Source organism: Hermetia illucens, chromosome 4, assembly GCF_905115235.1.
Source record: "Hermetia illucens chromosome 4, iHerIll2.2.curated.20191125, whole genome shotgun sequence".
NCBI classification, from domain to species: domain Eukaryota; kingdom Metazoa; phylum Arthropoda; class Insecta; order Diptera; family Stratiomyidae; genus Hermetia; species Hermetia illucens.
The window spans coordinates 8,413,831-8,425,800 of NC_051852.1; the positions used below are offsets into that span (position 1 = coordinate 8,413,831).

The following is an 11,970-nucleotide window of genomic DNA, read 5'->3' on the forward strand; positions in this document are numbered from 1 at the left end:
AGTTTGGTTTGGATAAATGTGATCATGGAGTTGACCGCATTCCAATTTTCTTGATGTGCTAACATTTTCAGCACCAGATTTTCTGATACCAGCACCTCTCCTAGAGTCTCCTCTAAATTCCGCCTTTCTTCCACAAATCTCGAACAGTGGAAGAATACATGCTCTGGATCCTCTGGGACTCCATTGCAATTTGGACAGTCGGGTGAGGTGTCCAATTTAAATCTGCGCAGGTATTTTCGATATCCTCCATGCCCCGTGAGAAACTGGGTGAGATTATAATGAATCTCATCGTTTCGTCTTCCTCCTTAATGGCAGGAATAAGCCTGTGAGTCCTCCGACCCTTTCCCGAGCATTCCCGCCGCTCTTTCCATCTATTTATGGATCTCTCCCTCTCAGCGTTCTTCGTCTGCAATAAGGGAGAGATTGGCTTGGCATTGTATATCCATCTCATCTGCTGATGACGAATGCTGCATCATCTGAGACAGTCCTGAAGGCAGAGCATAACCTCAGGACTGTCCTCCTGTAGACTGCACTCAGTTTGTTAGTGTTAACTGAGATCCGCAACGCTTCCCTCCAAACTGGGGTCGCATAGAACATGATTGAGGCGACCACCCTGGCTATAAGCAACCTAGAGGTATGCCATGGCCCTCCCACGTTCGGCATCATCTTCGCGAGGGCCATACTAGGAGTGGATGATTTATCGCACACATACTGTACGTGTTGCTTATGACTGAGCTTCCTGTCTATCACCACCCCCAAGTATTTGATGGTCGGCATGGAAGTGATGATATAATCCTCGATTCTAATACAGGCTTAATTTCTGTTCCGCCGCTTCGTGATAAGGACCGCTTTTGTTTTTTTCTCCGCAAGTGTCAGACCAGAGCTCTCTAACCAACTTTTAATAGGACTGATTGCCTTGCTTGAGTATAACTCAGCATCTTCGAAATGCTTCGCGACAACAACCAGTGCTATGTCGTCAGCGTAACCCACCACTGTGGTTTCCTCCGGAAGGGGAAGATTAAGTACATCGTTGTGCATGATATTCCACAGTAGTCGGCCCAATACGGAGCCCTGCTGGACACCCGTGGAAACAACGTACTCCTGAGGTCCGTCATCAGTGTCATATCAGAGCCTCCTTTCAGTTAAATAACTATCGACGATAGCAGCGAGATAGGCGGGAATACCAACCTTCGCTAGGACTTTGCGTATTAGATTCCAATTGATCGAATTGAATGCATTTTTCACGTCCAGGGTTACTACCACGCAATATTTGTTGGTACTACCCTTTCCGTGGATTGCATCTTCGGCCAAGCCAGTAACCAATTTGATGGCATCAATGATTGATCTAGCTTTATGGAATCCATACTGCCGATCTGCAAGGCCGCCTTGGCTCTCAACAATCGGGAGTAATCTATTATAGATTGCCCGCTCTAACATTTTCCCCACCGTGTCCAGGAGACATATGGGTCGATATGAGGATGGTTCACCTGGAGGTTTACCTGGTTTAGGCAGAAGTATCAACTTCTGCCGCTTCCATGCCACTGGAAATATTCCCTCGGACATGCACGCTTCGAACAACTCAGCAAATATGTCCGGTCTGTACTTCACGGCAAGCTTAAGGGCCTTATTTGATACTCCATCTAGGCCCGGCGCTTTATTGTCTCCTATTCTACCGCAGATCTCCAGCAGTCCGTGTCTGGTGACTGGCGGAATTGCCGTCACATTCAGAGGTGATTGGAATCTGTCGGTGCTCTCCTCTTGCTGGGGGAATAACCCCTGGATGATTTTCAGCCAGAGGGTAGGACACGTGATCTGCAAGGATGAACGCCCTCTGAATCGTTCCATCACGATTCTATAGGCACTCCCCCATGGGTTTATGTCCGCTTCTGAGCAGAGCTCCTTAAAACATTTCCTCTTGCTTCGTTGGATAGCGAGCTTGAGGGTTTTGCGGGCTGCCTTATAGGCGCACTCTTTCTGATCGACTCTACCTACCGCCCTCTGACCCGCTCTTCTGCTTCGGTGGCAGGCTGATCAAAGGCCGATCAGTTCATCATTCTACCAGTAGTTCGGTCTTCTACTGGGGTATACTTTGGCGATGTATTGAGCCAAATGGATGGCTTTTTCCGTAGAGGCGTCTGCTTTATCAGGTTGATCTAACCATACCTCTATGAAGGTCTGCTGATCCAACTGTAAATGCCCAGACATACAGCGAGTGATATCCTTCTAGGTTGAGATTAAGGGGGGTGCACTCATGGGCCCGTGATCTTCCTCGAGGCTTATTGACGATGCTCAAATTGCCAGAACGAAATTTTTGGAACCAATATCGAGATTTTTTTTCATTGGTGGGTACATCTCCGAAAACTTAGTTGTTGTTTCTCGAGGCTTCAGCTGCAACTTGATTCAATTTGTACTCATACTCAAGTAGATGTAAATCGCGTTTTGCTTCCATCTCGTTTCGGACAAATATAAAATAAAAATAGAACAAATTTATTTAAAAAAATATTGAGCGCATCTCTCTCAGTAGCAATTGAACACAGACTGGCCCAAAACGCCCGTTTCATAGTTTCCAACCTAATACAACAGGCTTCACTTGTTTTCGATACAGTAATAGTTCCGATTGCCTGGTTTAATTAATAGAAACCGTATCCTTCCATAATGTTTGAGTTAGGTTGCCTGAATCTACACTGAACGTTCAACCAAACAGCATCTCAGCAGTAATGCTGCCACTGCCCGAAAATCGCTACAATGCTTCTCAGTTAGTTATATTGTTTCCCTTTGTAATTTCCATTATCTTCGGTCGTAGATATTCAGCCAACATGATATTTATTCTTAGCGCCTCTGAGAATTGTATTTTGATTTCTAGAATTTAGCGGTCAACTAAAGTCGAACTAAAACGAACACTAAATATCATTGTACAAAAGCCACAATACACCGAATCTCACATGACATAAAGAAACGAAAGTAAATGGAAAACAAGTATGAGTTCATCTTTGCGTTCTCTGTATCTCTATTGAATAAGAAACTAAAATTCCACAATTAACAATAATGGAAATAGTACTGTAAACAATATGCAAAGAAATAGCAAAAGGGAAAAGGGAAAACCCAAATCCAGAAAAAAACAAACAATTCTTTAAAGAAAGTTTTAACGTTAAGATATATACATTCCAATATAATTATATAAATTATTACGATTATTATTATATATATAAAGAAGAAATCATTAAATATTGTTCAAGAGATAGTAGTTAAAATGAAGTGATTACGATATGACGAAAAACGATCAAACTAAAACTGCTACTGTTCATCATGATTTTCAAAGAGAACTCTTTCGACTTTTATGTGCTTTGAAACTGAAATGCGCGACAAGTGTTAGCCTCCTTTTTGGAAAAATGTATGAATAATGCAATGAAGGTATATATATATAGTTACTGAAGAAACTGGAGAAAACATTACTAAAAAGAAATATGAAACGATAAATGTGCATGTGTTTTAATCACTTTATGTTTGTCCGTTTATTTGTGTTTCGTTGGAAGACATGTTATTTGCTTATCGTTGGTGGAAACTAAATTCTTTATTAGTACGAGGTGGAGGTATGGATTAAAATGGAACAGTTTTTGTTATTTTGTCTCATGTAATCCTTAATTGATGTCGCTGGTAGTTGTGGAGTCCTTATGAATGCAAGCTAAGATGCGTTTCATAATTATAAGGTTACTTTAAAAATCGAATTATTTCCAAAATGACAGGCTGTAGGGTAACATAATGTTTAACGAAAGTGATGAGAGATGAGAAACAAAAACAGATACCGATATTTCCGGAACCAATTGTTCCCTTCATCACTGTTAGCACTGATGAGGGGAACAAGTGGTTCCCGAAATATCGGTTTTTGCAAATAAAAATCAACACTAGCGAATAGAAAAAACAAGTTTTCAAGTTCAAATAACTTCTGCACGTGCAAAACTAACGGCACTTTGTTTATCAATTTCGGCTTCGCTTTATTAGTGTTCCACAATTATAAGGCCCCTGACAGGATTTTATATTTGCGTTGCAGGTTGCAACTTAAATTGTACTCGAGTAGGTATTTGCGATTTAATTAAAGCAAATTTGTCAAAATACCGTGCGGTAAAGAACTTACTGACTTTGAAAAATGCAAAATAGTGTGTTTAACGGAAAAATGGAGTCAGTGTGAGAGAGTTGGATATCTTGCATTACCGACGACGTAGTGTGAAAATTCTGAATCTGGGCTGTCTTTCCGTTCGAACGAGACACGGCTCACTGAAATCCGACGATTTTGTATTTTTTCCATTTTTTGCGACCTGGGGGTCGTGGAAATTTTTTATTTTCTTTGATTTTCACCAGGTCTTCTAGCGTAGGATTTTCCGTGATATCTTGCGTTCCCGACGAAGTAACGTGAAAATTCTTGCCTTTCCTGAATCTGGGCCGCCTTCCCGTTCGAATGAGACACGGCTTACTGAAATCTGAAGATTTTGCATTTTTTCTACTTTTACGACCCGGGGGTCGTGGAAATTTTCAATTTTCCTCGATTCTCGCCAGGTCTTCTAGCGTAGGACTTTCCGTGATATCTTACGTTCCCGACGAAGTAACGTGAAAATTCTTGCCTTTCATGAATCTGGGCCGCCTCGCCGTTCAAACGAGACACCAACCTCCGAAATCCGACGATTTTGCATTTTTACGACCCGGGGGTCGTGGAAATTTTCAATTTTCTTTGATTTTCGCCAGGTCTTCTAGCGTTGGATTGTCCGCGATATCTTGCGTTCCCGACGACGTAGCGTGCAAATTCTTGCATTTCGTGAATCTGGGCCATCTCTCCGTTCAAAAGAGATATGGCTTCCCGAAATCAAACGAATTTGCATTTTTTCAATTTTTACGAGCCGAGGGTCGTGGCGATTTTCAATTTTCTTTGATTTTCGCCAGGTCTTCTAGTGTAGGTCTTTCGGCGACATCTTCCGTTTCCGACGACGTAGTGTGAAAATTCTCGCATTTCCTGAATCTGGACCGTCTCCCCGTTTGAACGAGGTACGGCTCACCGAAATCCGACGATTTTGAATTTTTTCCATTTTTACGACCCAAGGTGGAAATTTTCAATTTTCTTCGACTTTTGCCAGGTCTTCTAGTGTTGGATTTTCCGCGATATCTTGCGTTCCCGACGACGTAGTGTGAAAATTCTTGCATTTCCTGAATCTGGGCTGTCTCCCCGTTCGAACGAGACACGGCTTACCGAAATCCGACGATTTTGAATTTTTTCCATTTTTACGACCCAAGGGGGTCGTGGAAATTTTCAATTTTCCTCGATTTTCGCCAGGTCTTCTAGCGTAGGACTTTCGGCGATATCTTGCGTTCCCGACCGACACACGGTTCCTCGAAATCCGGCAATGAAAAGTCCTAGTGGATATGGTACAACAAAGTGTTCTGATCGGTGAATCGAAAGACAAATAGTGCGCAATGGCAGCAATTCAACAATGTCCCTAGCACGCTTGCGTTGCTTAGCAGATGTGAATGTTGACGGTCCAGTATTTGGAGGACCCTAAAACGTGCTCATACGCTTCGATATAGAAAAATGAAGCAAGTACCGAAATTAACCCAACGTCACAAGGACGCTAGGTGACATTTGCATTGAAACATTTAGATATAAACTGGATTACGGTAACCATTATCTTATAGAGTTCAAAGTAAAAATATCTGAAACAAGGACAGGTCATATTCTCTGATGAAAAAAATGGAATCTGGATGGGCCCGACGGTTTTCGTGGCTACTGGTTTGGCACTAAAGAGGAACCGCTTCGTTTTACGAAGCGAAATTTCGGCGGTGTTAGCGTGATGGTTTAGGGTGCATTTTCTGCAAGTGGATACCTTTCACTGCAAGTCGTTACATTTCGAATCAAAAGTCGCGATTACATTCATCATCGTCATCATCAACGGCGCAACGACCGGTATCAGGTCTAGGCCTGCCTTAATAAGGAACTCCAGACATCCCGGTTTTGCGACGGGGTCCACCAATTCGATATCCCTAAAGGCTTTCTAGCGTCCTGACCTACGCCGTCGCTCCATCTCAGGCAAAGTCTGCCTCGTCTTCTTTTTCTATCGTAGATATTACCCTTATAGACTTTCCCGGTTAAATCATCCTCATCCATACGTATTAAGTGACCCGCCCACCGTAACCCATTGAGCCGGATTTTATCCACAACCATCATGGTATCGCTCATAAATTTCGTCGTTATGTAGACTACAGAATCGTCCATCCTCATGTAAGGGGCCAAAAATTCTTCAGAGGGTTCTTCTCTCGAATGCGACCAAGAGTTTCTTGCTAAGAACCCAAGTCTCCGAGGAATACATGAGGACTGGCAAGATTATTGTCTTGTACAGTAAGAGCTTTGATTCTATGGTGAGACGTTTCGAGCGGAGCAGTTTTTGTAAGCTGAAATAGGCTCTGTTGGCTGCCAACAACCGTGCGTGGATTTTATCATCGTAGCTGTTATCGGTTGTGGTTTTTGACCTTAGATAGGAGAAATTATCAACGGTCTCAAAGTTGTAGTCTCCCTATCTTTATTCTTCCTGTTTGACCAGTGCGGTTTGATGTTGTTGGTTGGTTGGTTTTTGGTGCTGACGTTGCCACCATGTACTTCGTCTTGCCTTCATTGATGTGCAGCCCAAGGTCTCGCGCCGCCTGCTCGATCTGGATGAAGACAGTTTGTACATCTCGGGTCGTGCTTCCTATGATATCGACATGGTCAGCATAGGCCAGTAGTTGGGTGGGCTTAAAGAATGATCGTACCCCTCGCATTTACCTCAGCATCACGGATCACTTTCACCAGGGCCAGGGTAAAGAGGACGTAGATAGGGCATCCCCTTGTCATAGACCGTTGTTGATGTCGAACGGTCTTGAGAGTGATCCTGCTGCTTTTATCTAGCCTCGCACATTGGTCAGGGTCATCCTAGTCAGTTTTATCAATTTCGTCGGGATACCGAATTCTCTCATGACCGTGTACAGTTTTACCCTGGCTATGCAATCATAGGCGGCTTTAAAGTCTATAAAAAGATCGTGCAACTGGTGTCCATATTCCAACAGTTTTTCCATCGCTTGCCGCAGAGAGAAAATCTGATCTGTTGCTGATTTGCCTGGAGTGAAGCCTATTTGATATGGGCCAATGATGTTCTGAGCGTATGGGGCTATCCGTCCTAGCAATATAGCGGAAAATATCTTGTAGATGATACTCAGCAACGTGATACCTCTATAATTGCTGCACTGTGTGATATCTCCCTTTTTATGTATGGGACAGACAATGCCTATTTGCCGTCGTGATTCGCTATTCCACACCTTGAGCACAAATTGATAAACCACTTGGTGTAATTGGTCGCCTCCATATTTAACCAATTCGGCTGTAATTCCATCGGCTCCTGGCGACTTATGATTTTTAAGCCGATGAATTGCACGGACTGTTTCTTCTACACTTAGTGGTGGCAGTATTTGTCTGTCATCTTCAGTAGGCGGGACCTCCATCTTGCCAATGTTCTGGTTGTTCAGTAGTTCATCAAAGTACTCAACACATCGCTCCAATATGCCCATTCTGAACACCGAGGTATGTAAGGCTTCATCTTGCTGATTTGTTGGTTCTCCCAGACTTCCTTTTTCTGTCTGTGAAGTCGCTTCTCCGCTCGCCGGAGTTCGTGATAAGTCTCCTCGCGTGCCGCGTCCTTTGAGAATGTAGCATTACTCGATATGCTGCCAAGTATGTTTCTGGCCGTATTTATGATAACGTTCTTCAGGTGATTGTGAAGATCATTTGTTGTTGCTTCATCTCCAGAATCTCTGTTGACTGCGGTTATTGCGGTATCCGTTTCCCTCTTATAGGTGTTGTGGATATATCAGAACTTAGAAATTTACATTTCTTGCTTTCGTGGGCCACATTTAATTTTACCAAATTTTTTGATTAAGAATCGACGAGTCCACATCTACTTGATGACGGACCGGACCAACTGGACAGAAATTTTGTTCTACCGTTTTTTGGTATACGAACCTTTTTCTTGGTCCAAGCACCCAACTTTTTAAAAAGATGACTTGCGGCTCCATTCAGGGCTCCTTCTGGCTACTTGTTTTCATTGCACTACGCTTTCTATAGAGAGATTATCTATTGTCAAGTCTTGGCGCAAAGCAAGGCAACGTTCGGTTTACTAGAAATACTAGAGTTACTCGTCGGTATAGATCCGATGGTGATGGTGATGAAATCGCACTGAATTTACTGTCGAAGTGTTTCTTCAGGAAACTTTTTTCTAGCCTTTTTCTGGTCTCCTTAACACTGTGAATTGTATAGGGTACCAAGCTTTACATCAAATCGATGACTGGTTCTTAATCAAATATGAAATATATTCTTTTTGACAACTTGGTTTTTCGTTGATATTACAAGGTACAGCCCAAAGGAAACTATGAGTGTAAGTGATGAATTGGTTGTGTGTGTTCTTCTTTTAACTAAAAATTTAATAAACATCCGAAGTTACACAATTCTAATATTATCTTTCTTGCAGTCGTCCTGTACCGAATCCACCACCAAAATTACCCGATCGAAATTACTATGGAAACACGACATATAACGGCCGACCATAACTTATATAGTAAGGATAGTAGTGAAACTAGATATTAGCAACAAATTCATTATTTATAAAATTTGTACACCTTTTCTAACTTACTTACGTACCAGTACTACTAACTTATACAAAAATATTCTAAATTGTTTGAAAGTTAATTAACGAAAAGCTCCATTGTATAAAGTATTTAGGAATCATGTCTTGTAGTGAGGTGATTAGATAATAAGACGAAATATCACTGTTCCAATATCGCCTTTTAGCGATATATCCTTTCAAAAAATTCTCGGTAATCTAATAAGATAAAGGAGACAGGATTTCAAAAAATGAATGTATACTAGGGCAAAGATAGTTAACTGATAAGATGGAAAGAAAACATGTACAAAGTAATAATTGCATTGCACCGATAACAGGTAGAAATTGATAAATAAAGTAGATTTCATTATACAAAGTTTCCATACATCAAGATAAATACGGTGGATATGAAATGAAATGAAATATACGTGATAAAGTGTCGCTAACTAGTATGTGAAGCAAAATTGCAAGACGAATACGAATGCTGGTTGATGATTCTACCTCGTATTGTTATGCCATTATGCGATTGTTATTATATCGTAACAGTTATTTGGAATCTTTCGTTTCGTTTTTGCACATACATTTGCAAATAATGTAAAAATAGGAGGACATGGCATCATGCACTTTCTTTTGTAATTTCGTTTTATTTATCGAAGCTTCTATATCAATTCCTCACTGGAATCCCACAGCGAAAAAGAGCGCTGCAATTGAACTTCTCTAGTAACGATTCTTTTCTTTTTCAAAACCACCGGGATACTAGCTTTACTTATTATTTTTGTTTCTAGTAAAACTTGACTTGTGCACTAAATTATTGGTTCAGATATTTTTGCCATCGCTTTTATTATTTCATTTTGAAGAAACGGAAGAATCCGACTACCAGATTAAAAGAATTTATTTGTATTAATATTAAAAAAGGATCTTGTAAATATTGTTCAATTAGTTTATTTAAACGCTATTGTAAACACGATGAATCGTTTATAATTTGTAGCCATCTGAGATGGAATATAAACTTGTAATAAAAAATCATTCATAATCATTTTTGGGTTTTATTTTTCTATGAACTGGGAGCAACTATTGCCATCCAAATCATCAACAATATGATGAGGCCCAATAATTAACCAAGCGGATTGAAAACTCTTCAGTGAAGGAGTCCCATTTGCATTCCAGTTAAGGAGGGAGTATGGTGTAGAAGGGTCTAAATGGGGTCTATTTTCGGAAGTAAATCAAGGCTAAAATTGACAAATTAGGTATTTATTGTTTAAATAGAATTATTGGCCACATCTTTGGCTTCAATTAAAAAAGAGGACCTTCCTAGCCCCTCCTTAGCCACCTCTACGTCTACCGTTTGGCGTGTAAAAGAAAACGGCGTCCATTGGCGGACACGATTACAGCCCTTCGGTCAGTCTGAAACACAAAAACCAAAATTCTTAGTATTCAGAACACTTGTAATTATCGTGTTAACCTTCCATTTAAATTTAAAAAAAAAACGTGAAAAATAATTATAAATTTTCGAAGATTTTTGATTTTAAAGTTTTTAAAAAAATATCTCTGGGTAAAAACGAAACTAATGCTAGAGCTTCACACGAGAATTGCATATGTTAACTTTATTTCCTGCAAACCGCATTAAATTTTCTTTATTTTTACGCCCTGAGGAGGGTCCGATAAAAAAAAAGAGAGAATTCTTTATGAAAACTTGGATAAAAGGATTCTTACCAGTCTGAATCAGCTCCCGGGCCGTACAGTGCTCCATCCTTTTCGATGGCTTTCTCCTGACTTTTCTCAGAGAGATCCTCGCTTCTTTCGTTGCAGCTACTGCTTGGGCTTTTGATTTTGCAGTCCTTTCTACATTTTTCCTATCCATTGCATTGAAACATTGACTTCTTGTACTCACACACACTCACACTCTTCCTTGATATTCATGAGAGTGAAGTGACCTTCATTGAACAGGCACACAGCAATATTGCAAACAGTTTTAACTACCACTTTGCCATTGAACAGTGTCTTTGGTGCGATTTGCCAAAGCATGCTGTTGAAACTCTCATTGCATTTTGATTAGAGTCTCCTACACATCTTGTCAGCAACTTTTCTCTTCGTAGGTCTTTAAAGATTGGTTTCATTGCAGCTATAACTTCATAGGGAAATGCAGGCAGTGAAAGTGTTGAAGGTCATTGTCAGTTGAGGCACGGTGGTAATAGATGGCCATTATGGCCTTCTTCATTTCTTCTACCTCCAAAGGGTTGCTTCTAATTGCATTTCCATAATATTTGGACAACTTGTCTATCTGCCCTCCAATCAATTTGCCTTTCCTTTTCAAAGCGGATGAATACATTCTTTTTTTTAACGTTGTTGAATGCCTCCTCTAAACGGCAGCTAGACTATATTTATTGCACTTTAGCGCCCGCTCAACCATGTTAACTACCTTATGAGGAGCGGTTTTTGTGGATGTGCCTTTTAGATAGGCGGGTTGATACTTGGAGAAGGCATTCTCTCCATAATCGGTCTTAAGTAGATGTCCAGGGCGCGCTCGAGAGTCTTCAACACAAAAGAGATGAAGTTGATTGGTCGAAAGGCCTTCGCGAACTCATGGCCGCGCCTTCGGCCACGCATACGTATCCAAGAGTGGAGTACGTATCCTGAAGAAGGGGCCGCGGCTCTTGTAAATCACAGTAAACTATGGCACAGCCCTTTTTTGCTGTTTCTGTAGCATACGCCGGAGGTTTATTTGCGGAGAATTTGTATACAGCTAAACTGATTGATTGCCGTAATTAGTCCTCCACGCTGGCGGCAAAGTGCGTCCGGAATAGCAACTTCAGAGTCTCACCAGGAGCCAGGAGACTTTTTTTTTAAGACCAAATGGGCTCCGATGATTCTTGGCCTTATGGACTCTCGCAGACAGCCATAGTTAGGGGGTTGATATCCGAGAAGTCGGCCTGTGACCTTGAAACGACCCGTCAACTCATAATGAACTGGCATTGCCTTTTGAATGTGTCGTTTTAAATTGACCAACTGAAATACATTCGCGTATAAAGGATTTACATATAATCGGGCTGTAAGGAATTGCAAGATCTCCCATCAGATTGTGATATTTTGTACGAATAAGCCTGTATTTGACGGAAGCGTATCAGAATGCTCATCCATAAGTCGGTAGGTAAGAGCAACACACCCATTCGTGGACGAAAACAGCTATTGTTAACAAGTTAAAAAAAATCAATAATCTACTCTGGACGAAACCGCAAGTCGTTTGTTTAAAAAAAAGCGCTTAGGTAAAAAAAGCGTTCGCGGACCAAAAAAGGGTGAGGGA

General features: G+C 41.2%; 1 protein-coding gene across 3 annotated transcripts in view; it reads left to right on the forward strand.

The window, feature by feature from the left end:
• The window catches only part of LOC119653430 (dynamin), a 70,475-nt gene extending 60,770 nt beyond the window's left edge, over positions 1 to 9,705 (forward strand). For all 3 annotated transcript variants that reach the window (XM_038058006.1, XM_038058010.1, XM_038058007.1), the window contains one exon: positions 8,538 to 9,705. In XM_038058006.1, coding sequence (XP_037913934.1) covers positions 8,538 to 8,616 — 79 coding nt within the window. In that variant the 3' untranslated portion in view covers positions 8,617 to 9,705. The remainder of the gene's footprint in view (positions 1 to 8,537) is intronic.
• The last annotated feature ends 2,265 nt before the right edge of the window (positions 9,706 to 11,970 follow it).